The sequence below is a fragment of the Chionomys nivalis genome, chromosome 9 (assembly GCF_950005125.1).
Source record: "Chionomys nivalis chromosome 9, mChiNiv1.1, whole genome shotgun sequence".
Classification (NCBI taxonomy): domain Eukaryota; kingdom Metazoa; phylum Chordata; class Mammalia; order Rodentia; family Cricetidae; genus Chionomys; species Chionomys nivalis.
The window spans coordinates 70,032,371-70,060,158 of NC_080094.1; the positions used below are offsets into that span (position 1 = coordinate 70,032,371).

At 39.7% G+C, this 27,788-nt stretch overlaps 1 protein-coding gene across 7 annotated transcripts in view; it reads left to right on the forward strand.

Moving 5' to 3' along the window:
* Positions 1-27,788, forward strand: part of Hipk3 (homeodomain interacting protein kinase 3) — an 86,907-nt gene that overhangs the window by 13,700 nt on the left and 45,419 nt on the right. For all 7 annotated transcript variants that reach the window (XM_057780369.1, XM_057780368.1, XM_057780372.1 and 4 more), the window contains one exon: positions 14,244-15,333. In XM_057780369.1, the coding sequence (XP_057636352.1) occupies positions 14,246-15,333 (1,088 nt within the window). In that variant the 5' untranslated portion in view covers positions 14,244-14,245. The remainder of the gene's footprint in view (positions 1-14,243; positions 15,334-27,788) is intronic.

Sequence of the window (27,788 nt, forward strand, 5' to 3'; positions counted from 1 at the left end):
AGGAAGTTACAAGAATGTTACAGAATTCCTGTCTCTTTCATCTAGAATTCTCAAATAATAACATTTCATTTTCTCCCTTTAAACCTTACTTAAAAAATATTTACATGTTCTTATGAATTTGTGTGTGCCTGAATATATATGTGCACATGTGTACAGTGCCCATGGAGTCCTAAAGAGAGTATTAGGTCTCCTGGAATATTATAGATGGTGTGGGCTGTCCCGTGGGTGTCTTCAGCAAGAGCAGCAGGTGCTCTTACCTGCTGAGCCGTCTCTCTAGCTCCAGTGCCGTGTCGTTTTGTGTTAGGAACTTGAACATCTACTGAAAGTGTGCATCCTTGGTAGCCTGTACCCAGCTCCTTTGGATCCTAAGGATGTTAGAGCTTTGTCTTAATTAAAGGATACTTTATAATAGATGATGCACCATTTGCCACAGCATTATCCATTTTAGTTCTTTCTGTTCTTAGTATAACTTAAACACCCCTCCTCCCTTTTTTCTTTTTGGTGTTTCGAGATAGGGTTTCTCCATGTAGCCTAGATGTCTTGGAACTATCTCTGTAGACCATGCTGGCTTTGAACTCAGATCTACCTGCTTCTGTCTTCCAAGTGCTGGAATTAGAGGTGTGAGCCACCACCCGCAGCTGAACATCCCCCATTTGTAACACTTGAAATAATTGCTGTGCATTTCCAAACCAGTTATATCTTATCTATTATGAATTTGTGTGTGTGTGTGTGTGTGTGTATGTGGTACACAAATATATGGTCATTGTATTATAAGCCACATTTTTTTTTTCTTTCTAGTGTTAAGTACCATGTCCAGGGCCTTGAACTGCCTAGGCTAGCACTCTAAGCACTGAGCTAAGACCCTTAACCCTAAGAATCACATTTGTGTTATATACTTAGTATTGTATGAGTAAACTGCAGTACCCAGTCAATTAGAGTATATCAGAATTCATTACTGTATGGAGCAATGAAAAGAGCTATATTCAGTCTACTTCTTTGGAGGGCTTGTGAGCATCTGCCTATGTAGGGCATATACCTGGAGAAGTGCTGCTCTGTGCAATGTGCTTGTCTTTGGCTTTGCTGTCTAAAGTAACTGCACTTGGGGGGAGGGGAGAAAAAAAAGAAAAAAATAAAGTAACTGCACTTTTTTTAAACCAGCATTTACAATTATTCTTCTGCTTTTTGGCAGTCTCATGACTGTATAATGGCTTCTGACTGTGGGTTTTATATTTCCCTTATCGTCAGTGAGGTTGGAATTTTTAAAAATAATTTAATGTGCATTGGTGCGAGGGTTTCAGATCTCCTGGAACTGTGTTAACAGGCAGTTGTGACCTGCCATGTGAGTGCTGGGAATTGAACCCAGGTCCTCTGGAAGAGCAGCCACTGCTCCTAACTGCTGAGCCATCTCTAGCCTCTGGAGTTTTTTTTTTTTTTTTTTTTTTTTTTTTATGCCCTTTGGCTTGCATTTTCTTTGTGTGACTTACTAACATGTATCATTTGCCTATTTTTTTCTATTGGGTTTTGCCAACAGTATGACTAGATCTTTTGTCAGTAATGTACATTGTAAATATCTTCTCTGTGTTGATGGCTTATTTTATTTCTGCTATCATTGGATGAATAAAAGTTGTATTGTGGGGGGCAGATTTCTCTGTTTAACAGTCTTGGCTATCTTGGAACTCACTTAGTTGGTCTTGAACTCACAGAGATCCACCTACCTCTTCCTCCTGAGTGCTGGGATTAAAGGCTTTTGCCACCATACAAAGCAAAGTTGTAAATTTTAATAAAGTAAAATATATGTTTTATATATTTTTTAATTGATTTTTATTTTGCTCTATATTTTTCTCTGCTCCCCTTCCTGCCTCTCCCCTCCCCTTTAAATCCTCCCCCAAGGTCCCCATGCTCCCAGTTTACTCAGGAGATCTTGTCTTTTTCTACTTCTCATGTAGATTAGATCTATGTAAGTCTCTCTTAGTGTCCTCATTGTTGTCTAAGTTCTCTGGAATTGTAATTTGTAGGCTGGTTTTCTTTGCTTTATGTTTAAAAACCACATATGAGTGACTACATGTGATAATTGTCTCTCTGTGTCTGGGTTACCTCACTCAAAATAATGTTTTCTAGCTCCATCCATTTTTTTCTGCAAAATTCAAGATGTTGTTATTTTTTTCTGCTGTGTAGTACTCCATTGTGTAAATGTACCACATTTTCCTTATCCATTCTTCAGTCGAGGGGCATTTAGGTTGTTTCCAGGTTCTGGCTATGACAAACAAAGCTGTTATGAACATAGATGAGCACATGTCCTTGTGGCACAATTGAGCATCCTTTGGATATATACCCCAAAGTGGTATTACTGGTTCTTGAGGAAGGTTGTTTTCTAATTTTCTTTTTTTTTATATATATATTTATTTATTTATTATGTATACAATATTCTGTGTGTATGCCTGCAGGCCAGAAGAGGGCACCAGACCTCCTTACAGATGGTTGTGAGCCACCATGTGGTTGCTGGGAATTGAACTCAGGACCTTTGGAAGAGCAGTCAGTGCTCTTAACCTCTGAGCCATCTCTCCAGCCCTGTTTTCTAATTTTCTGAGAAATCGCCACACTGACATCCAAAGGGGCTGTACTGGCTTGCATTCCCACTAGCAATGCAGAAGTGTTCCCTTTTCCCCACAACCTCTCCAGCATAAGTTGTCATCAGTGTTTTTGATCTTGGCCATTCTTACAGGTGTAAGATGGAATCTCAGAGTTGTTTTGATTTGCATTTCTCTAATGACTAAGGATGTTGAGCATTTCCTTAAGTGTCTTTCAGGCATTTTAGATTCCTCTGTTGAGTGTTCTCTGTTTAGTTCTGTACTCCATTTTTTTTTTAATTAGGTTATGTGTTCTTTTGATGACTAATTTCTTGAGTTCTTTGTGGAGTTAGTGAAGATCTTTTCCCATTCTGTAGGCTGTCGTTTTGTCTTGTGAACCATGTCCTTTGCTTTACAGAAGCTTTTCGGTTTCAGGAGGTCCCATTTATTAATTGTTTCTCTCAGTGTCTGTGCTACTGGGGTTATATTTAGGAAGTGGTCCTGTGCTAATGAGTTCAAGTGTATTTCCCACTTTCTCTTCTATAAGGTTCAGTGTGGTTGGCTTTATGTTGAGGTCTTTGATCCATTGGACTTGAGTTTTATACATGGTGATAGATATGGGTCTGTTTTCATTCTTCTACATGTTGATATCCAGTTATGCCAGCACTATTTGTTAAATATGCTTTCTTTTTCCCTTTGACATTTGTTGCTTCTTTGTCAAAAATCAGCTATTCAAAGGAGTGTGGATTAATATCTGGGTCTTCTATTCGGTTCCATGAGTCCTCCTGTCTGTTCTTATGCCAATACCAGGCTGTTTTCAGTACTGTAGCTCTGTAGTAGGGTTTGAAGTCAGGGATTGTGATGCCTCCAGAAGTTCTTTTATTGTACAGGATTGTTTTGGCTATCTTGGGTTCTTTGCTTTTCCATATGAAGTTGAGTACTGTTCTTTCGAGGTCTGTGAAGAATTTTGCTGGGATTTTGATGGGCATTGCATTTGTATGTTTTATATATTTTTCATATAGCCTAGTGTTGGTGGAGACTGCTTGTTTGTTCCTTGCTACCAAGACCGCAAAATAATTACACAGAAATTGTATTATTTAAATCACTGCTTGGCCAATCACTTAAGCGTATTGCTAGCTAGCTCTTTTATCTTTGGTTAACCCATTTCTATTAATCTATGTATTGCCACGTGGCTGTGGTTTATCGGTCTGTCCCCGGCAGCGGCTACATGGCTTCTCCCGACTTCTTTCTTCCACCATTCAGTTTCTCTCGCCTAGCTCTATTCTGCCCTATCACAGGCCAAAACAGCTTCTTTATTCATTAACCAGTAAAAGCAGCACATATACAAAGACTTCACACCCGCCTAGGCTAGCTTGGATGGAGCTAGTGTGATAGCTAAGGATGACATTAACTCTGTCCTGCTCTCACCTGGAGAGTACCAGGGCTTAAAAGATGTACCACCACACCCAACCGAGTAAAGTCCACTTTCATAATATATACTTTTTATATCCTTGGTTTCCTTTTAAAGGTTTAAAGGTTGATGATTAATTTGTTAAAATTGTAGCACATACTTTAAACTGAAAGGGGTAAAAATCTAAGTCTGTGTGGGCACTTATGTACACCCGAAGCGTTGAGACATTTAGAACCTCAGGTTTCTTTTGGTCTTTAGTCGTTGGAGTAGGAAGGAGGGAATATTAAAGATATGTGTGTCCTGTTGTAAGGTATTCCTCTTGTAGGAATTCTGTGCTTTTTTTGGAGAATAATATGACCACGTGCGTGAGATGCAGCGAAGGGCAAATGCAGCATTATGAAAGTCTCAGCTAAGGCACAGCATTCATTCTGGGATTTCGATATGGGGAATCATTAACTGGAAACAGCTAGATTGTCTCTCTTCCCCTCATGAAGAACTTCCTCTTAATGTGGTATAAGCCATCCTGAGCTATGTGGTGAGATTCTGTCTCAAAACAAAGGACAGTGTCCTCTGAGCTACCTCAAACCCCAAACCAAGCTAACCAAAAATAACAACATGCTCTTTCTAACTTGCTAACGTCCTTATTTTGTTTTGTTTTTTCTTTTTCTTTTGAATGGTGTAGGGTGAGAAGGATAACAACACTGAGCTGAAACAGTTGTTCGGGTCTGTCTGTAGAAGACACAAAGCAGCTCATGGCAGCAAGTAACTTTTCATTTTAAATTTGCGTGTCTACTATAGCCCAACCTGGCCTCAGACTTACTGCATAGCAGAAGATGACCTTGAACTCCTGATTCTCCTGTGCACTTCCCTAAAGGCTGAGATGATGGGCATGTGCCATCACACCATTTTTTTGGGGGGGACTAACTTGATTATTTGAAAACAGTATACAAAATTATAAATTTACAAATGAAATTTCTCCTGCAGAATAACTACTGACGTCAGAAGCAGCAGCAGTTTCTATAGGTTTTATTGTCATAAATGAAAGCTTATCTTTGAAATGCTAGAACTTTATTTTTGTTCATTTTTGAGACAGGTCTCATGATATAGCCTTGGCTAGCCTGGATCTTGCTGTGTAGACCTTGCTTGCTTCAAATCATAGATTTGCCTGCTTCCATTTCTAGAGTGCTGACTCTAAAGGTGTTTGCCATCATGTCCAGCTTATAATATTTTTTGTAACATTTGTTGTGTGTGTGTGTGTGTGTGTGTGTGGTGGGCATGCTTATGAAAGTCAGAGGGCATCTAGTTCTCTCTTTCCATGTGGGTCCTGGAGTTGAACCCTGGTCATCAGACTTGGTGGCTAGTGCCTTCTCCCACTCAGCCATCTTGCTGGCTCTCAAATAATAAAATTTTTAAACTACACATATTAACTGTAGGCCAAGCCTTCTTGCCTTGGATAAGTGAGGTCGTAGTAGAATTAGACTAATATTAAAACATTTGATACCCATGATGGTTGTAGATAAGACATTGATAGTAGTGAATGTAATGTAACTGTCCTAGAGTGCTAACTTCATTTACCATTTGAAAAGTTAAATTGAAAATTAGGTTATAGTCGGACTGTGGTGGTGCACACCTTTAATCCCAGCAGTTGGGAAGCAGAGGCAGGTGGATCCATATCCATGTGAGTTTGAGGCCAACCTGGTCTCTACAGAGCGAGTTCCAGGACAGGCTGGAAAGCTACCAAGAAACCCTTTCTCAAAAAACCAAAGACATGCTCAGTCGGTAGAGCATGAGACTCTTAATCTCAGGGTCGTGGGTTCGAGCCCCACATTGGGCGCCATTCTGTTGATGGAGCTGCAGGCTGTGTTCCTGCCGCCCCAGCTCCTGGTAGCCTGGCTAGCTTATGCCCCGAAATAACAACACACAAACTATATTCTTTTAAACACTGCTTGGCCCATTAGCTCTAGCCCTTACTGGCTAATTCTCATATCCCAATCAACCCATCTCTAATAATCTGTGTAGCACCAGTCTTACTGGGAAAGATTCAGCATGTCTGACATGGCGGCTTGCTTCATCATGTCTGCCCTGAGAGGAGCTGCATGACTTCTGAGCTCACTTCCTCTTCCTCCCAGCATTCTGTTCTGTTTACTCCGCCTATCTAAATTCTGCCCTATCAGATGGGCCAAGGCAGTTTCTTTATTAGCCAATGACCTTCCTCCATCATTTCCCCTTTTTCTGTTTAAACAAAAAGGAAAGACTTTCACTTTAACAAAGCAAAATTACATATAACAAAACAGTTATCAAGCAAGAATTACAGTTACAATATTTACATCTACTTCATCTTTTATCATAACAAAGGAAAACTATAACTATCTATATATTCTTTAACTCCATCAAAGACTCCAGAAAGATACAATATTACCTAAGCAAACAAGAAATAAGCAACTTTCAAACTCTAGAAATGACAGAGACATCTTGTTGCCTTGACAGTCACCCAAAGTTCCTCTGTACCATTGGGGCATCCATCTTCGGCCTAAAGGCCTGTGGTATCCAAAGACATTTCCATGAAGCAGGAAATTTCAAAGGCAGTTCAGTCACTATCTGCTGTGTCCTGCAGAATGTCTCGCAGACTCTTTCATGGATCAGGAACCCCCGAAAGATCATCTCACCTTTAGGCAAGTTCAGCAGTCTTCTCTCTGCGGGTTCTTTGTGTCCAGTTCATGCATCAGTCCAGGCAAGAGCAGTTTCTTACCCAAATGGCTAACCAACTCCGTAAGTAGCCTCTTCGATGCCCATCTTCCTCTTGAAGTAGATTGGTGCTGCCAGGAGCAGACATGTCTCATTGTTATGAAAAGCCCTAAATTATTAAAACATTTAAAATGCCATATTCTATAATATTTGAAAGATATGGAGAATGCCTATCTAAAATATATCTATGTACATCTAGAAAATCTAACTAACATGGCTACAAACTTGACTATTATTAATGATTATCTATTTACAACCTATATACGTTACATTTTTAAATGAACTACACAATCACAATACCTTAATCAAGATCCGAAATACATACATACATACATATATATATATATATATACATATAATAAAATTGACCTTAAATTTATATCAGCAAATTTATATCTGCACTCGGGAGGCAGAGGAAGACGGATCTCTGGGAGTTCAAGGCCAGCCTGGTCTACAAGAGCTAGTTCCGGGACAGGCACCAAAGCTACAGAGAAACCCTGCCTCGAAAAAACCAAAAATAAATAAATAAATAAATAAATAAATAAATAAATAAATAAAACCAAAGGAAACAAAACAAAACCAAAAAATAAAATAAAATAAAATTAGGTTATGCAGCAGCACTGTAAACTTTAGCCTAAATAATATGACTTTTTAAAAACCTTTATTTTAGAAATTATAATAATATAGCCAGGTTGTTTTTAATGTTGTTTTTGTTTGGTTTTGTTTTTGAGATAGGGTAGGCCAGGCTGGCTTCAAACTCCTAGCCATCTGCTTGCTGTATGCGCTACACCCTAGCCAGGCTGTTCTCACCTAAGATGATCATCTACTGGCAAGCATCAGGTTAAAGGTTATTGGAACATTTACCGCGTTAGGCAACTTTAATGGGCTGTTTAATTTCCCATTGCATCCTCTTTTCCTTTAGAGACAATGAGTTCATTTTGAAAGTATCAGTGAGCCCACATCTACTTATTTTAATGTATTTGAAAGAGTTGATTGGTGAGTTCTGAAAAGGAACAGAATCATAGGATCACTGGGGAGAATGAGCCATTTTTTATCTGAGTTTATTTCCTGTGAAGCAAAAAATATCCCTGTGGTAAGTTCCCTCAAGGCCCCTGTGTTGTATTACTAGCTTTAAAAACAGCTATGAAGTACAGGCTTCATATTTAATTTTTTTTATGTTTTAAGCCTTGTTTGTTATGGGGTAATATGTTAGTGCCCTGATCTATTTTCTTGTCTCCCTACCCCCTTTTGGGTCATTATTTTCTTATATATCCCAGGCTAGCCCTGAACTCATAGTGGTGTTCCTGCTTTACCTCCCCATGTGCTGGATTTATAGGTGGCATGAACATGATACCTAGCTAAATATTTCTTAAATCTTTTTAAAAAGGTCCTCTTTTCACTGTTTAACTCATTCATTTTAGTATTTCAGACATTTGCACTACTGATCATGTTTTCTTTCTTCCTTTCTTTTGTTTTTTTTCTTTTTTCTTTCTTTCTTTTTTTTTTTTTTTGAGACAGAATCTCTTTGTGTAGCCTTGGCTGTCCTAGAATTCACTATGTAGATCAGGCTAGCCTCAGACTCAATGCCTTCTGAATTCTGGGATTAAAGGTTTACTTAACCACACCTGGTTTAAATTTATTTTAAAAATATGTTTGGTTTTTGGTGTGTATGTCTGTGTGGTCTTATTTAGTTTTTTCTTTTTGTGGTACTGGAGATTTGACCTAAGGCCTTTCACATGGTAGGTAATATGCTTGCCTGCTAGTGCGTGTTCATGTGTGTGCACGCATGTGTGTGATGTGTAGGCATGTGCATGCCATGATGTCTGAACATGGAAGGCAGAGAACAACTTTGTGGAGTCGATTTTCTTTCTACCTTTTTGTGGATTCTGTTTCTGTTTTTGATTTTTGAGACAAGATTTCTCTGTATAGCCCTGACTGTCCTGGAACTCACTCTATAGACCAGGCTGGCCTTGAACTCTAGAGATCCGCCTGCCTCTGCCTTCCCAATGCTGGAAGTGTGCCACAATTGCCTGACTTTCTTGTGGATTCTGGGTTCGAACTCAGGTAGACCAGCTTGCATAGCAAGTGTTTTTATCTGTTGAGGGATCTCACTGACATCTACTGATGTTGAGACAGCTTTCATTTATTTATTTTTTTACTTAAATTCTAAACTCGGTCTGGTTTGGCAGTGGGCTCCATGGATCTGCCACTCTCCACCTCCCCAGTGCTGGGATTACAAACGTGCACTTGTCTGACTTTTAAAATGTGACTTCTGGGAGTCAAACTCAGGTTGCAAGCACTTGCTGTGTCCCCAGCCATTCAGTCCTCAGCAGGCGTGCACACACATGTGCCTATGCTTAATTTTGAGATAGTGTCTCATTAAGTTGCCCATTTGGGCATTTTAAACTTGTGATCTTGCCTCAGCCTCTCACATGCCTAGATTATAGGCCTGACTGTATTAAAAATATTTTTTGCGACATGTAGCTCAGGCTGGCCTTGAATCTTTATGTAGCTAAGGTTAGAATTGAACTCCAAATGCTACATGAATGTGCTATCACACTAACTGTGGTTTCAAAAATAATATAATGATCTGGGCAGCCATGGTGTACACCTTTAATCCCAGCACTTGGGAGACAGAAGCAGGTGGATCTCTGTGAGTTTGAGGCCAACTTTGTCTTCAGAGCGAGTTCCAGGACAAGCCAAGGCTACACAGCAAAACCCTGTGTATTAAAAAAAAATCATCTCTTTGCTTTTCAGTACATGACTCAAAGGCACAGGGTATGGGGATGCTCAGTAGTGATTTGCTGGTGCTCACTTACTATATGAGTCTGCCTAGAACTTATTGCGAGGTGTAGTATTTTAACATTTTCATCAGTAACTCCAGTGAATGAACAGGTTACTTGTCAAGCTCCTGATGACGTCAGGTTACCATAAGCGTTAGTGTAGGAGTGCTGATGAGCAGAGAGCGTTCATTTCACACCCGTTAGGATGGCTGGCCTAAGCAAAGTGCTGATGAGGCCTTGCAGAAATCAGTGTAAGAAATGGTTGAATTGCAGTTGAACGCTTACTGACTTAAAAAAGTAAAAATGAAATAACCTTGTTAACCTGTAATTCTACTTCACAGTGTATACGCAAAAGAGATACTTGTGAAGTCATGCTCCGGCGACATTATTTGTCGCAGTAGAAGGCAGATGCAGTGAGGAGAGGTGCCTGATTTTGTTCTGAGTTCTGGGATTAATTTGTGCATTGGTGTATTTTTGTGTGACACGTTCCTCTGAGACTGAAACATTTCCATCCTCCAGGAAGCTCCTTAAACAGGAGGCAAACAACTTGAAATAGTTCAGGAAGACTATGAAAGTGACCAGATTCTAGGCGTTTTCTGCCAGAGTAAGCAATAAAAACTGAGAGTTCCTCTCAAACGAGAGGAGTTGAGCCACAAAGACGACTCTGAGACCAAACCAGCTGCCTGTAAGAGACAGGAACCAGCGGAGTTGTCTGGGAGAGGTTTAGACCAGCGGAGTTGTCTGGGAGAGGTTTAGACCAGCGCAGGCACCTGAAAAGGACACTTTCTAGCCTATTGAGCCGCCTGCATGATGTGCTGTGTGCTCCAGGTTTCCAGTTTTGTGAGCTGTCATTTATGTTGGGTGGGTTTCAGGGATGTCGCTGCCTTTGAGCCATTTTTGCTCCTGTAAGCAGCCTCTCACCAATATTCCTATAACTCCACTAAAACTCCTGGTTCACCAAATTGGGCTTTGTTGGTATCTGTTCTTTGGTCTGTCACGGCTTTCTATCTGGGGTGTATAGCATTTCCCTGGGAAAAGTTTTATCACCCAACATACATTTACCTCACGTGGCATCTTTTAATTACACATTTAATTTCCTATTCCAGCCCTTCCCCCCTTTTTTGAGAGTTTCCCTGTGTAGTCTTGGCTGTCCTAGAACTACCTCTGTAGACCACACTGACCTCAAACTCAGAAGAGATCCATCCACCTGTCTCTGCTTCTTGATTGCTGAATCTACTTATTTTTAATGTATTTGAAAGAGTTGATGGGTGATCGATCTCTCTCTCTCTCTCTCTCTCTCTCTCTCTCTCTCTCTCTCTCTCTCTTTCTGTAGCTCTGGCTGTCCTGGACCAGGCTGGTCTTGAACTCACAAGAGATTAATGTCTATTTGTGCCTCCTGAGTGGAGTTGATAGGCTATTAAGATGAAAGATGCAAGCCTTTAATCCCAGCACTATGGAGAGGCAGAAGTAGGCCCTTAGTTCAAGGCCAGCTTGGTATACATAACAAACAGCAGCAAAATAACATCAAAAGTAGAAGCAACTCTAGTGTCCATCCATGGATGGATGAATAAAATGTTATATACACACACGCATGAAATATCAATTAATCTTACAAAGAAAGAAAATCCAGTTGCATGTTATAGCATGAATGAACTTTGACATTATTCTAAGTCATAAAAAGGCAAACATGAGACCACTTATGAGGTATATTTTGAAGTCAAATTCATAGAGCAGAAAATTATTGATGGTTGCTAGAGTCGTGAGTCCCACTTTCAGTTGCAAAAGAGGGCTGTGTTAGGACGGAGGTGTCCTTATACAGCATTGGGGATATATTTAATGCCCCCCAATAGTAACTTAAAGTGGTTAAAATTGTAAGCTTTATATAGTATATAATATCTGTCTATCTAGACATAGATAAAAAACTGGTTTTCAAGAGGGAAGAGGTTTCAAAAATGAAGGTTTGGACAAGTGGAAGGAAATTGAATGAGGTGGCTCTAAGAAACTATTGACTCTTACATTTCTTTTTATTTAATTAGCCCTGCTACACATAAGGCATAGCCAAGTTTGGCAGAAAATATTTCAGAAATTTCTTAATAGCTAAAAAAATTGAATATGTTAACAAAGTATTTCTGTCTTGGTTCCTGCTTCTTTTTTTTTTTTCCTTCAGTAGACCCAGTATTATGCATAAGAAGAAACCAGGAGAGCATGTCAGTGGTCAGACATGTGTCTGTGGATGTTCATGTTGCATATATTAACATTACTGGTGGGTTGTTACAGACAGTAGGGTTCAGTTAGGATTTCAAGTTTACTATAGGGTAAGAAGAGTAAAATGCATGTCTTTGTTCATTTAGTCTGCTACCGCAAAATTCTGTAAAGAACATAGTTTTTTTTTTTTTTTTTTTTTTTTTTTGATTTTTCGAGACAGGGTTTCTCTGTAGCTTTTGGTTCCTGCCCTGGAACTAGCTCTTGTAGACCAGGCTGGCCTCGAACTCACAGAGATCCGCCTGTCTCTGCCTCCTGAGTGCTGGGATTAAAGGCGTGCGCCACCACCACCCGGCTTAAGAACATAGATTTATTGCTCATTGTTTTGTAGGCTGCAAAGTCCCAAGATAAAGGTACAAGCAGATCTGGAGTTTGTTGAAGGCTTGCTCTCTGCTCCAAAGATAGCTTCTAGCTGTGATCTCACATGGTAAGGGGCAGGAGTCTGTCCTGGAACTAGCTCTTGTAGACCAGGCTGGTCTCGAACTCACAGAGATCCGCCTGCCTCTGCCTCCCGAGTGCTGGGATTAAAGGCATGCACCACTACCACCCGGCCCAAAGCCCCTTTTATTGTATTTTTGATTTAGGGTCTCCCTCTGTAGCCCAGGCTGACCTTGACCTTATGTCAGTCTCTCTGCCTCAGCCTACCAGATTCTTGGTGGGTAGGGAGGGTTTTAATATACAGATTTTGAGAGACTGTAAACATTTAGAACAAAGTACCTGAAATGAGAGCTCTGGGTGTGGTTGTACACACCTGCAATTCTTTTCTTGGGGCTAAGGCAGGAGGATTGCTGTGGGTTTTAGGCTAGCCTCAGTTACAAGCAAAAAGAATCTAAAACAAATAAGCCTGAGAAATAAAAGTTTAATGGCTGCTCCATCAGGAGCCTTTACTATACTCCTAAGTAATAGTTTTAGGCAGCCCCCACTAAAAATATTTTGAAGTTAATAGAACCACCCAAAATTTATTGAACATGAATTTTACATTCTAGACAGTTTGATTCAGATCTAGTGTGGAAGACATGTATATACTGACAGTTACAATACAGTGAGTCTAAAGGAGAAGAGTGTATGGGGAGTGTTCTGGATCTCTGAATGCCTAGCTCTTCTTGGAAGGTTGTGGTACACAAGCAGGATAGTACTGAATTATTTTGATCAGATCCTGCAGGAGTTTGCAGCGTGGGCCTCAGGGGTAGATAGAAAGGATATAACTAAAGAGAACATGTGGGACTTTGTGTGCAAGGAAAGAACACAGATATTAAAGTTTTGTCAGATGGTGATTTTCACTTGTTTTACATGTTGTTTGATAGACTAAATAGTTGGGGTAGGTTAAATAGTGTAATTAATGTGTTTTAAAATGTGGTACTGAGGATTTGTTGTGTGTGTGTGTCTTAAATTTGTATACATGGATTAGCAGTTGCTGGATTGTATATTACATGAATTCTCAGGTCATGAAATAAAGTCATAAGGGATAAAGTCAGCTGTGTCAGTAACATGTTAAATCCCCTTTTATATCTGTGTTGTACTGGAGTCAGATACTATTTACAGAGTCATTGTGCACTCCATGACTGTTAGATAAAGTCAGACCAAAATCCATAGAAATCCAGGTAGTGTCTGGGAATTTAGGCAACATGAAAGAAGTTGGATAGAAAGCCATTAAGTTGTCTTCGTAGTGTAGTGAGTGCTCTTTTAAGATGAAAGGCTGTTGTATTTGGCAAATAGAATATAGGATCAGAGCTGTTCATGAAAAGGATGACCCTTTTAATCCTTGTATATATGTATATACTAAAGCCACATAGTCGTTTCTACCTGATTGTAAACCGTGTTGGCCGGTTCATAATTTTGAGTGTGTGAGGTGTATGCATGTGTAAGAGTGAGCACGTAGAGTCCAGAGGCTATGCCAGGTATCTCCTGCCACCCTCTACCTTGTTCCTTTGAGGTTAGCCCTGGAGCTCTCATTTTTTAGTGAGACTGGATGCCGGCAAACCCCGCATCCTCGTGTCTCTGTTCTCAATACTGGAATTATGGCCATGCATGGGACCACACCCAACTTTCCATGGGTGTGGGGCTCTGAACTCCAGTCCTCATTCTTTGCAGCAAGTGCTCCTAACCCTGAACTGTCTCCTAGCTGATGGCTCGTAAGTCATATTTTGTTGAGAGAGTATTTTGTTTTTGCCACACTGCACCACTTGTTTAAGGGGTTGTACTGTTTCTTTTGTGAGGAAATGGTTGGCGCAGTTTCCACTGTGTATCTTGGTCAGCGTAGCTGTTCAGAAAGTATTTCCCCCACTAGCTGAGGTCTCGAGAACTAATGTGGAGATATTGAAGATCTCATCTCCTCCCAAGGGAAAAATCTTAATGAAATTTTAAATTAGTATTATTTTAGCAATTATGAATTTGATCCTAAAAGTTTTCTTTTTTACAGCTTAAAGTTGAGGAAAACCTATTTTTTTGATTAACATTTTCTTCTTCTTTCTGCAGGTATGGCCTCACAAGTCTTGGTCTACCCACCATATGTTTATCAAACTCAGTCAAGTGCCTTTTGTAGCGTGAAGAAACTCAAAGTAGAGCCAAGCTGTTGTGTTTTCCAGGAGAGAAACTATCCACAGACCTATGTGAATGGTAGAAACTTTGGAAACTCTCATCCTTCCACGAAGGGTAGTGCTTTTCAGACAAAGATACCATTTACTAAACCTCGAGGACACAGCTTTTCATTGCAGGCAGGAGCCGTTGTTGTCAAAGACACTGCCGGTGCTACAAAGGTCATAGCACAGCAAGCTGGAGTGGAGACACCTCGGACCGTGGTCTGGAGAAACAGGTTACATTTCCTAGAAGGTCCCCAGCGATGTGGATTGAAGCGCAAGAGTGAGGAGTTGGATAATCACAGCGGCGCAATGCAGATTGTCGATGAGCTGTCCATACTTCCTGCAATGTTGCAAACCAACATGGGAAATCCAGTGACAGTTGTGACGACGACTACAGGATCGAAACAGAACTGTACCAGCGGAGAAGGCGATTACCAGTTAGTACAGCATGAAGTCTTATGCTCCATGAAAAACACATATGAAGTCCTTGATTTTCTTGGTCGTGGCACTTTTGGCCAGGTTGTTAAATGCTGGAAGAGAGGGACAAATGAAATTGTAGCAATCAAAATTTTGAAGAACCACCCTTCTTACGCTCGCCAAGGGCAGATAGAAGTGAGCATATTAGCAAGACTCAGTACTGAGAATGCTGATGAGTACAACTTCGTGCGGGCCTACGAGTGCTTCCAGCACCGCAGCCATACCTGCCTGGTCTTTGAGATGCTGGAACAAAACCTGTACGACTTTCTGAAGCAGAATAAATTCAGCCCCCTACCCCTGAAGGTGATCCGACCCGTTCTTCAGCAAGTGGCCACTGCACTGAAGAAGTTAAAAAGTCTTGGTTTAATTCATGCTGACCTCAAACCAGAGAATATTATGTTGGTGGATCCTGTTCGACAGCCATACAGGGTTAAAGTGATAGACTTTGGGTCGGCCAGCCATGTATCAAAGACTGTTTGTTCAACCTATCTACAATCTCGGTATTACAGGTAGGCAACAACTGCTTTTTAGCTGTTTAACAATTGCTGAGTTTCTGCTAAGTGACATTTGATAGGAGTATGTGATGAGAGACTGCTTTGGTTAAATAAGGAAATCACTAAGGTCTATTTAGGTTTGAAGTTTTAAAAAGATGTGAAAAACCCAGGTATAAAATTGCTCCAGGGACAATAGAAATCTACTAGTTCCATGCTAAAGACATCTGGTTATTTTTTTATTATTAATAGAAGATAGGAAAGAATGCCATACAAATAAGATTATAATTGCAAGTCTTTAAATGTTTAAAAATGTTGTTTGAAAGTAGTTTTTGTATATTCTTAGAGCATTTCAGTGACTGGGAAAGGTAATTACATTTTTAGTTGTGTGTGCACGCGCTGTGGTGCATATGTGAAGTCTAAGGACAAGTGTGGAACTCTGGTCTTTTCTGTCTGCCATGTGGGTCCCTGGGATTGAACCCAGATCATTAGACTTGGTGACAAATGCCTTTGCCTACTGAGCCATCGCTAGTCCTGGAAAAGTAATTTAATAAAGACATACTCTCCTATAACAACATTATAGAAATTAGGAGGTCAGGCCATTATTCTGACTAATGATTAAGATTCACATGTATTTACATAGCTGCCATGAGGTTTTTCTATGTCTGTGCTATGAGTAATGTTACCTTAGTGTTAGTGCTGTTTGTGGAAGAAACTGAAGACAAAAATCATTTCCACGCAGAGATCTACAATGTCAAGATTAGTGTAATGCTAGCCTGAAGTACTGTAGTCTCAGAGGCTCGCTAATGCTTAATATGGTTCAAAACAGCCAAAGTTTCATTGTGAATATGAAAATGCCTTTAATTCATCATTTGAGTTCCCAGTTCATAAACTGGGGAGTAAGTTACTTACATTTCAGCACGAATGCTGAGATATTTCTTTGTCCTCTATAACGCCATGATTGCTAACACAGTGGGAGCAAATACAGGGGCGGTACTGGCAGCAGGGTGGTCATTCATCAGTTACTAAATAGATGGAAGTGCAGCTTATGGCCAGAGGTTGCTATGTCATGTGGGTTATAAACTTTGACCCAACAAGGGGGTAGTTGGTTTTGGTATCTCATCTGCCTTTGTACTACTTCTGATTTTCCTGATTAGTCTTCTGTAATACCTTGCACAAATAAGAAGTAAGCTGGTCATCTACAAATATCAACTCTGTGTGCCTTGTTTTTAGTAAGTTATCAGAAGGGATGCCATGATCATGTAATTTAGTTATAATTAAATGTACTGATATAAGTATTAGGAATTAGAAATGTAGTCTGATTGATCCTTAGTATATTTTAGATGGCATTATTTCTAGTGTTAGAGTTCAGGCTACCACTCTTAAAACTGTTTAGATGTTGGATTTGGAGGTACATATTTTTAATCCAGTAATGGGGAGGCAGAGGCAGGAGGGTCTCTCTGAGTTGGAGACCAGCCTGGGCTACACAGTGAGACTGTGTCTCAGAACACACACACACACACACACACACACACACACACACACACACACACACACTAAAAACACTTTTCCAGTAACCAATGGGTAATTTGCTGTTGCACAGGGTAGCAGACCTTATTTATTTTCACATAATTAGATTTACTTGATCCTCTGTCCTCCTAACCCCCTTTTTCCCCTTTTTCCTAGTTTATTGAAATGTAAGATTCAATTTTAGCTGATTTTTTCCCCCAGGAAAAATGATTTTGAAATCTTACTCGATTGCATGAAAAGAATCGTGCTTCTCCCTCCTCGTGTCCTTTGTACGTCATAGACTGTGGGTTCCGAGCTTTGCCTGGCCAGCTAGTGTATGATATAAACTCAGTTCCAGCTGCCTGGGCCCTATTATTAGTTCACTTGTTAGAAATGACTTCATTCTGTTTGGGTCCTGCGTTATTTCCATGTCAGACTCTGTGCTGTGTGATGTCTAGCTTCTTTTTCATGACTGAAGTGTTTAGGAGGAGAACAAACAACAACAGAAACATTAGCCCATTTTTTTATACTTGAGAATTTCTGTTGGTTTATTAAAAGTTTCAAAAGAGTAAAGAGACTCCTTTGAAAAGCAATCTAAAAATGCTAAATGGTTTATGATCCTGTTTTCTAGCATTAGGCCTTTCCATAAATATTAGCCTCTGTGTTAAGAATGGAATAAAATTATGAATAATAGCTAAGTATAATTTCCATTCTGTTTATTTATAAATTTTGGGTTATTTACCTGGCTTCCAGAAGCTGCACAGAACTAAGATTAGTCACATGTTCTGTGTTTAGAATTTAAAAAAATAGAAAATTTGTATTCACTAAACAAAAGCTGACGCCTATGTTTTGGATGATTCTGCCTTGATAAAAAACTGAAAGTGGACTTGGTGACAGTTAGATTTAAGAGGTAGAATAATTAGTAAATATTATAATAATGATTAGTAGATAGATTAGCATAAATATAATATAGTTCTTAATTAGGTACTGTCCTAATGTCTGGTATATTTTTGGATGAAAATGGCAGCTAGCTATTGCTTTGTTTCAAAAGTTGCACATCATTTGATCCCTGCTGTTTCTGTCTTAGCTTAGATACTGTGTGATTAATAAATGAAAGCATAATGAGTATTTTAAGGTAGGGACACTATAGGTGCATCCTAGTTTCTAAGGTAAAGGATTGCATCTAGACACAGATTCATGTGGTACCCGTTTGAACTGTGCAACACGAATGTAGTAGGGGTATCTTAAAATAGACAGGCGTAGTGACCAGACGGTGTTGACTGCTATAGATGGTGAGGCTGTCTAGCTCCTGCGGTGATGGAAGCCAGAAGTACATGCTAAGGGCATTGATTTGCTCAAGGTCAGCATGTTCTAAATTCAGCTGCCTGAGCGTGGTTTCTGTCAAGAACACGTAAGGCTTTTGAATGTGGAAAGGTTTAGCAGCAGAAGGTGCTGTATTTATGAGGTGTAGTGGCAATATTCAGGTCATGAAGTTCTTTTTTTTTCCTTTTATTAAATATAGAATTTTAGCCTGTGGGTCTCAGCTATTTCAGAGCAGAGACAGAAAGTGGGCTATAAAGTAACCTGCTTAACAGGTTATATGCTAATATATATATATATATATATATATATATATATATGTCATATATATAGTATATATATGACATATAAATATAATATATACACACATATTTTGCTGTGTTACTAATTGGTGGTAATTGCTATTGAAGTGAAGCCTGCTTTGTAAGAATGAGGGTATAACTCAGTGAGGCCTCTCACCTTGTTGTGGTTCTATCCCCAACTTGGGGTAGGTTGGGAGGCTTGTCGTTATTCTTGACATAGTACAGAAAGATAGAATGATGAAAATTAGATATCAATTCTTCTTCAGGGCATACCTACATCTCATTTCTTCTTGGACCAAGAAGTATCAAAAGTAAAATTCCTATATCAAAATTAAGTCATGTACAAAGAACCATAATGATTGATACTTTATTATATAGGTTACCTTATTTTGTTTGTTTGTTTGTTTGTTTGTTTGTATCTATCTATCTATCTATCTATCTATCTATCTATCTATCTATCTATCTATCTATCTATCTATCTATCTATCTGCAGGCCTGAGTATTCTCTATGTAGACTAGGCTGGCCTTAAAAGCTTATGACTGTCCTCTGCCTCCTGAGAGCTGAGTGCATGCCCCCAAGCCTGGCTGGGGTTACTTTAGAGTAGCTACTGCTATACTGTCTCATTATTATTTTCAAAGCAATTTTAACTCTACTGTGTTTCTCCTCTCTCTCTCTCTCTCTCTGGAATATTGGAGAGTGGGAGGATAAAGTCTTCCTATATAAGCCTAGGATGGCCGGGAACTTAATCTGTAGCCCAGACTGGCTTTGAGCTTAAATCATTTAAAGCATACAACTCTAACACTTTGATTATAGTCATAACTCTACGCTGGTGAATCAATCCTCCAAAGAACACTCCCTCAGCCATTTTCTCCAACCTTCTCGTCTCCCTGCCCCATCGACCTCTAATCAAGTTCATCATATTGTAGCGTGGATGAGTAGCAAGCATCAGCAGTTTATTTATTTTTTTATTGTGTTTTAGAGATACAACATCATATGTTTGTGATCATGAATGGTTAGAAATGTAAAAAGATATGTTACCAGTGAAAATAATATAGGAATAGAAATTGTAACATTGTTATTGATTAGGACTGTTTCCCAAAATACCTAGTGCCTGTAGAGTGGGATGCCTTGTGCCACATGCATTGGACTAGCACAAAAATAACCCCAGCCTGAATTGTAAAGTACAAGAGCTTAATAGAAAGGGTGGTTTTTTCTTTTATATTTTTCCATTTTTTTAGTTTGAAATAGTTTTAGACATATAAAATACTACCATTTTACCTCCTTAGTTTTCCCACACATTTTTCTGTATACACACACACGAACACACACAGAGTTTCAGATAACAAAGCCCCTTTACCTCTAAATAGTTCTTTGTACATTTATTTCCTAGATACAAGGACATTTTTGGGCCATCAAGATGGTTCAGTGGGTACTTGACAGCCTGAGTTCAGTCCCCTGAGCCCATCTGAAAGCTGAAGAGACTCCTGAAAGTGGTCGTTTGCCCTGAATGCTGGGATTAAAGGCATAGATAACCACTGTCTGCCCAGTTTCTTTATTTTATTTGAGAATGGTTATTTAGCAAAAAGATCTGTATGCTAATGTAAGTGTACTTATTGATATGAGAGTATCAGTGCTTTCTCATGACCTTTTCATGGTAAAACTAGAAAATATGTGGTGTGTGTTTATGCTCTACATTTCTACAGGTCTGTATAATAAAGACATGGATACATGCTGGTATATCTGGTTCTGACACACACACACACACACACACACACACACACACACACACACACACACTCACAGTCTCTATGTAACCCTGGCTGTTTTCTGTTTCTCACTCTGTAGACCAGGCTGGTCTCAAATGCACAGAGATCCGCCTGTCTCTGCCTCTAGAATGCTGGGATTAAAGGTGTGCGCTACTATACCCAGCTGTGGTTGCTGTTTTAAAGCATTAGCGTTATAAGCCGAATATTACAAAGTCTCTATCGCAGCTCTCCTACCCAGCTACTGGGAGCTATCTTAATGGCTTTGAACAGTCTTATATAACTCAGACTGGTTTTTACCTTACTGTGTAACTGAAGCTTGAACTCCTGATCCACCTACCTCCATCTCTTGAGTACTGAGATTGGAGTCATGCTCACTTCCTATGCTCAGCAAATTTTAGACCTTCTGAATGATAATACATGTTTTGAAGTTGGGGGCAGTGCTTAGTAGGTGAGGATTGTGTTGATATAGTAGCCTAGGCATCTTTCTGTACCTTTACCATCTTGTTGGCCTTGGATGTGATATTTCTAAAAAACTACAGTTTGGAATTATTTTTAATTAGTTAATTCTTTTCTATATTTGTTCTGCCTTGGACACACTTGGTCAGTATTGTTCCTTTGTGTTACGAAGACAGGAAGACTACATTTGTAAACTCTATTGCCCTCTTGAACTGACACTTTAAATTTTTATTTACTTACTTTATTCATTCATTTATTTATTTTTGTTTCCCTGTGTATTCCTGGCTGTTCTGGAACTCCTATCTGTAGACCAGGCTGGCCTTGAATTCAGAGATCGGCCAGCCTCTGCATCCAGAGTGCTGGGATTAAAGGCATGGATTACCTGGCACACAGCTTTGTTTTTTTAAACAGAGCTTATGGGGATTTCTCTTTTAGATTTTTATTTATTTTACTTTACATGTATGGGCAGTTTGCCTGCACACATACATGTGTGTCTGTTGGATGACCTGGAACTGGTGTTGTGTGCTACCATGTAGGTTATGGGAACTGAACCGACCTTCTTTGCCAGAACAAGTGCTTTTAACCACTGAGCCATCTCTCCAGCCCTTTTGTGCTAACATTTTAATATTAATATTCACTTTTTAAAATATAATTATTTTTTGTTATTACTTGTTCTTGCTATGTAGCCAAGGCTGGCCTTGAACTCTCAGTAATTCTTCTGCCTCAGCACCCTAGTACTATGATTACAAACATGTTCTGCCATGCTCCGTACCAAAATTATGATTGATTTCTATTATTATTTATTACATTCACTTTTTTGTTGGTGGTCGGGTTGTGGCACAGTGTGAGTGGAGGTCAGGAGATAACTTAGAGGGCTGGTTCTTCTTCCCATGTGGGTCTTGGGAACCTAAGCCTTGGTGGCAGGTGCCTTTACCCACTGAGCCATCTCAGGAGCCCCAAAAAGAATTTTATTCTGAAAAATATTTCTCTCTCTCTCTCTCTCTTTTTTTTTTTTTTGACAAATACGTATTTGTCATCCAACCCTCTTCAAGCATATAGTTCACAGTATTAAGTATGTTCATATTGTTCGCTAGAGAATTTCATCTTACGCATCCCAAATGTGTTCTTTAAACAAGACCCTATAACCCCGGTTCCCAGTACCACTGTTCTTTCTCATTCTGTCACCTGGACTCCTGGAAAGCTCATCTCTGTAGCCGCTGTGAACAGGGCCAGTGCCGCTAGGACTGTGGTAGTGCAGCTGTCTCTCAAGACTCCCCTTTCAGTTGCTGTGGCTGTGATTCTATTTTAATTTTTTTTTTTTTTTTGAGGTAGGCTTTCTCTGGGTATCTCTGGCTGTCCTGGAACTCACTCTGTAGACCAGGTTGGCCTCTGTCTCCCTGAGTGCTGGGATTGAAGGTGCACCACAACTGCCCAGCTTTATTTTAAATTTTTAAAAAAATGATTTATTTATATTTATTTAGTGAGCATTGGTGTTTCTCCCATATATATGTCTGTGTGAGGGTATCGAATCCCTAGGAACTGGAGTCCCTGGAACAGTTGTGAGCTGCCTTGTGGGTGCTGGGATTGAACCGCGGTCCTCTGGAGAGCAGCCGGTGCTCTTAACTGCCGGGCCATCTCTCCAGCCAGTGCTCTTAACTGCTGGGCCATCTCTCCAGCCCTTTGTTTTGTAGTTTTTGAGGATCCCCCATGTTGTTTCCATAACATTTTATAATTTTAATCCATACTGTATCAGGAATTCAGCTTTTCCTCATCCCTACCGATTCTTGTGTGTGTGTGTTTTAAATCTTTTAAAAAAGTCTTATTATTTTCTGTGTTGGGTATTTTTGCTTGCAAGCATATCTGTGCATCTGGCGCATGCCTGGTGCTAAGGAGGCCAGAAGAGGATTGAATTCCTGGAACTGTAGTTAGAGGTGGTTTTGAGTGTGGGTGGGGAATTGAACCTGTGTCCTCTGGAAGAGTAAGCAGTGCTCTTGTCTGCTGAGCCATCTTTCCAGACTCCTGTCTTCTGTCTGATGGCTGGGAAGTGCTCTTTCTATTTTACTAGGGTTGGACTCAAATTTTTCTGATGCTGAACATCTTTGTAAGCTTGTGGGCTCTTTGCTTCCAGGCTTCTTTCATTGTTCAAATTCTCTAATCAGCAGAAATTGAACACATTTTGAGTTCATAAAAAACAAGTATTTTTGCTCACAATATGAATACTAGCAAATGGATGGACTAGAAAACAATCATCCTGAGAGAGGTAACCCAGACCGAGGAAGATAAACATTAGGTATGTACTCACTCATAAGTGAATATTAGCTGTAAAATAAATGACAGTCATGGTTAAAAAAAATACCGGACTCAGCACTTGGGTGGCAGAGGTAGGTGTACTTCTGTGACTTCGAGGCCAGCCTGGTCTACAGATCAAGCTCTAGGACAGCCAGGGCTATACAGATTAATCCTGTCTCAAAAAATTAAAAACAAAAAAGAAAGTAGACGAGTGAACAGATTCAGTGTGTATATATTTATTTTTCTTAAAATATTGAATTGTTAGAACCTGGTACATTATTTTTACCTTGCTTAGAGCACTGTTCTTGGGGTCTGTGCTGTGGAAAATATTTTAGACAGTATCTATTTTGGTATTTTATGTAACGGACTAAACGCCATTGAAAGAAGAATGAATTGGCCATGTCCTAAATGCTGTTCATTTGAAAAGAGCATTGTGATTAATGTTGCATTTAGTGTTTGCTATTTCCAGAGATGAGTCAAAAATGATATCCTTCCCATGTAATCTTGCCCCCTCATTGTATGTTTTATAATTCACACTGAACTCCTGTATGATGATTCCTGAATTACTTTTATATAATGGTAGTCTTGTGCATATGATAAAGAAGGCTATCAGTGACCAGACGTAAAATGAATAAATAATGATAGAAGTGGTGCAGAACAAGGACACTGGAACTCTGAATTTTAATTTCTGTCATCGACTGATGTACTTTATGAATGAGGAAGCTACTTAATATTAGCTTCTACATAGACAGGTAAAGGAACTGACTGTTACTGCCCTTGTGTCTTATAGGTGTGTATTAGTGTACAAAGCTCTAATGTGTAAACGCACAGTAGCACTACTGACAAAATCAGTTTTTAAAGCTTCATCACAGTTGAGTTTAATTCTGCACATGGTAGCTATAAATATAGAATAAATGTAATGACATGTAAGCTAGTCATGTCCTCTCAGGCTTGGAAGGTTGTATGCTAAACCTGTTAGTACCTATTATAGTTACTCATAGGTTAAAAGAAGATTTGTATGATGGCCTTTTATTCTAGTCAGTAGAAGCTTTTGATTTGAAAGGCTGTCAGTATTTCCCTTGGACTGTTTAGCTCTGCTGGAAAGGTCCATAGCCTCATGATATATATTGGCAGTGGACTGTAATGAGGACATGGTTAGATGTCAGCTTCTGTACACCTGAAAGCATGTATGCCTATTTATTTCTGTGTCTTCAGCATCTTCCTCTGGCTGGAACTTAGTGCCCTGACTGTTATTAACAACAAGTGTGTTACTGTGGAAGAGTGCCCGTTGTGTGCTGGTGAATAATTCAGGTATCAGCTGTGAGGTGGGATTCTGTTACTTAGGAGACAGACTCCAGTATGTGCTGAGCTTTGACATTAAATAGAAAAAAAATGTTACTTTTGTGAGAAAGCGCAGAACTACAAAAATTGTATTTATTTATCTGAAGTTAAAATCATTTCACTTAATATTTTTAAATTATGAGAGTTTTTGTTTGCTGGGTTTTTTTTTTTTGTTTGTTTGTTTGTTGTTTTGTTTTGCTTTTTGAGACAGGATTTCTCTGAGTAGCCCCGGCTGTCCTGGTACTCACTTGGTAGAGCAACCTGGCCTCGAACTCTGAAAGTTTTTAAAAAGGATTTTATTTTTATTTTATTTTTATTCTGTATTTGTGTTGGAGTATGTGCATGTGAATGCAGGTGCTTGCATAGGCCAGAGGTGTCAGAGCTGGGAACTAGTGTTGAGGTAGCTGTGAGCTAGCTAGCTGGCGTGGGAGTCGGGGACTGAACTCAGGTCCTCTGCAAGAACAGAAGGCACTCTGCACTGCTAAGTCATCTCTAGCCACATGCTAGTTTTTAAACGCTAGTAAGAATGTAGCAAATAGGAACATTTTTATCCCTTTACCTTGTGATTTTATTTTATAATTTTATAGAACATGTTTACCCTTTATTTAAAACAATCCTATTACACGGATATCATCTTCAGATAATGTCAGACGGATCCTGTGACCCTGTATTCTTACAGGAATACTTTCACATTTTTATGGGGAAGATTGTTAGTGCAGTGGATATGTACATTTTGCTCCTTCCTAAATATTAAGCTGTTCAGTGAGTTTAATTATAACATGAAAATGGCATTTTAGGATTAGGATTAGCTTACTTAGTTTGTAAGGTGCTTGCCTCGTATGCAGGAAGCCTTGAGTTTGGTCCCCAGCATTGTATGTATTGGGTGTAATTGGCTTCTGTAATCTTAGCACCCAGGAGGTGGAGGCAGGAGGACCAGAAATTCCACATCATCCAGCTGCATACTGAGCTCTGGGATGCACCAGAACCCTTTAGCTCCTTCTCTTCTCTTCCTTGCCTAGAAGTCTTTTTTAGAAAGGAGGTAACTTCTAATTTTCATAAGAGTGGATTCAGTAGACAGACTCTACTGAATTTTTGAAATGTTTTAGTCACTTTTACAGCATTAAAAATGTAGATCCGATTGCTGTGTCATGTATTATTATATTAGTAGGTACTTTTTTAAACGCAGGGAACACGTGTATAAAATGAAATAATGACCTTTACTGACTGCTTTGTCCTCATCACTGTGCTAGAGTCTCCACAGTTTCCCCTGGCCTTAGCTATAAAAATAGTAATAATGTTTGCATTTTATGACTAGGAAGTTGAGATTCAGATGTGTTGAACAACAGTCTGACTCAAGCCTCCAAATGACAGAGCTACGGTTTAGCTCAGTTGTTCCTTCCCGTGTCCCGCTCCTCTTCAGGGAGCTCGCCTTTCTTCCTGCAGCTCCTCTACTGGAGGATATGGATGTGACCAAATACAGTGGCCTTCTCTTTGGCTCTCTAAGCCCCTCTGACTGCTCAGCTGCTGTTGACTGTTGGGTCTTCCTGAGACTTTGTACTTCCTGATGTCATGCCTTTAGGTTTGTCTTTTCACTTCTCTGACAGGCTTTCTTGTTCCTTCCCTCCCCTCTTCTATGACTTCATGACGATCTTGTCTTCCCTAGGACTTTTTAAAAAATAATACTTTATTTTTGAGATTATAATTACATCATTCTCTCTTTCCTCCCTTCAAACCCTCCCACATATCCTTCCTTGTTCTCTTTTAAATTCATGGCCTCCTTTTCATTGATTGTTACTTGCATATATATGTATTTATATACATATCTATTTCTGAATATAACCTGCTTTGTCTATGTAATGTTTTTTTGTATGTATGTTTTCAAGGCTAACCCTTTGGTATAGGATACCCATTGCTGTGCTCTTCCCTGGGAAGACTGCTCTCAGCATTCTTAGTTGTTTGTAATTTTTGTGTAGGGTCGTGACCTTTTCATCTCCCCCCCCCCCCAACCACTTTGGCGTGTCTGTTTTTGTCCTTGTGCAGCTTCATGTTAATAATAGCTTCTGATGTCACTTAGAAGACACAGTCTCATACAAAGCAAACTCCCTGATTCTCTGGCTCTCTCCTTCGGCAATGTTCCCTGAGCTTTAGGTTTGGGAGTTGCTTGTAGATGTGTCAGTTGGGATTGGGCTCCGCAACCCAACCTTTTGTTTGGTTGTGACTTTCTGTAATGGTCTCTGTTGCAAAGAGAAGTTTCCTTGATGAGGTGTGAGGATTACACTTACCTGTGGACATAAGGACAAATATTTAGAAAGCAGTTAGGGATTATGCTGACTTAGTACAGTGGTGGTTGTAGGTTCTCCTCAGAGGTCTATACCTGCACTAGGCCTGGGTCATCAGCTAGGTATTTAGTACCAGGTATGACTGTCCCTCTTTTAAATCTGATTAGAGCAGTTGGTTACTTCTAAACGTGTGCAGGCCACTTCTTCACCTTTAGGGTTGTTGTGCCGTGATGTCACTGTGTGGATTATGGGTGCCATAGCCATGTAGGACTGACTGTTGGTTGCTTTCCTCCTTTGGAAGACCCATGTCTTTAAGTGGGAGACTCTTTTCTAGCTGTGTCTCCCCTTCTGACTGTTGTTGAATAATCTTAGAGAGGTGTCGCCGTCCTCAGGTACAATCAGTGTTAACATCTTTTCACCCTCCCGTATCACAGGTCAGCACTAAGGAACTATTTTCTGGGTTATTCAGTGTTAAAAGCAGCTCTTTGGTGTCACTTTCCCTACTGTGTTTGTAATCATCAAGTGAGCAGATCCTATTAATTTAACTTGATATATTCCCATGTGTTATTTTGCCACCTTTTTCTATGTCTTGTTCTGGTCTGGACCTCTGTACTGTAATTTTTTTTCTTTAATTTTTTTTTGGATTTATTTTTATGTGTGTCTTAGGGTTTCTTTTTTTTTTAATTTATTTTTGTTTTATGATCATTGGTGTTTTGCCTCCACGTATGTCTGAGGATGTCAGAAGCCTTGGAACTGGCATTACCGACAGGTGTGAGCTTCCACGTGAGTGCTGGGAATTGAACCCAAGCCTTCTGGAAGATCAGTGCCCCCCCCCCCCTTTAAAACCACTTAGCTATTTCTCCAGCCCTGTTAAAATTCCATTTTCTCATATAGTATTTATTTCTTGTTTTCCTAATAAGTTTCCCCTTCCATTTTTATAAGGCACATTGCCTCGTTTGTAGCTTCAGTAACTTCTCTAGCCCCCTTTTCCCATGCTAGAGGCTGGACCTAAGACTTTGCATGTGCAAAAGCAAATACGTTTTCATAGAGCTATGTCCCCAGGTTCCTTAGTTAGTGTCTCTGTTGTGATAAAACTCCATGACCAAAGGCAACTTGGGAAGGTTTTTTGTTTTTGTTTTTGTTTTGTTTTGTTTTGTTTTCCTGCAGGTAGGGTTTCTTTGTGTAGCTCTGGCTGACTTGGAACTTGCTC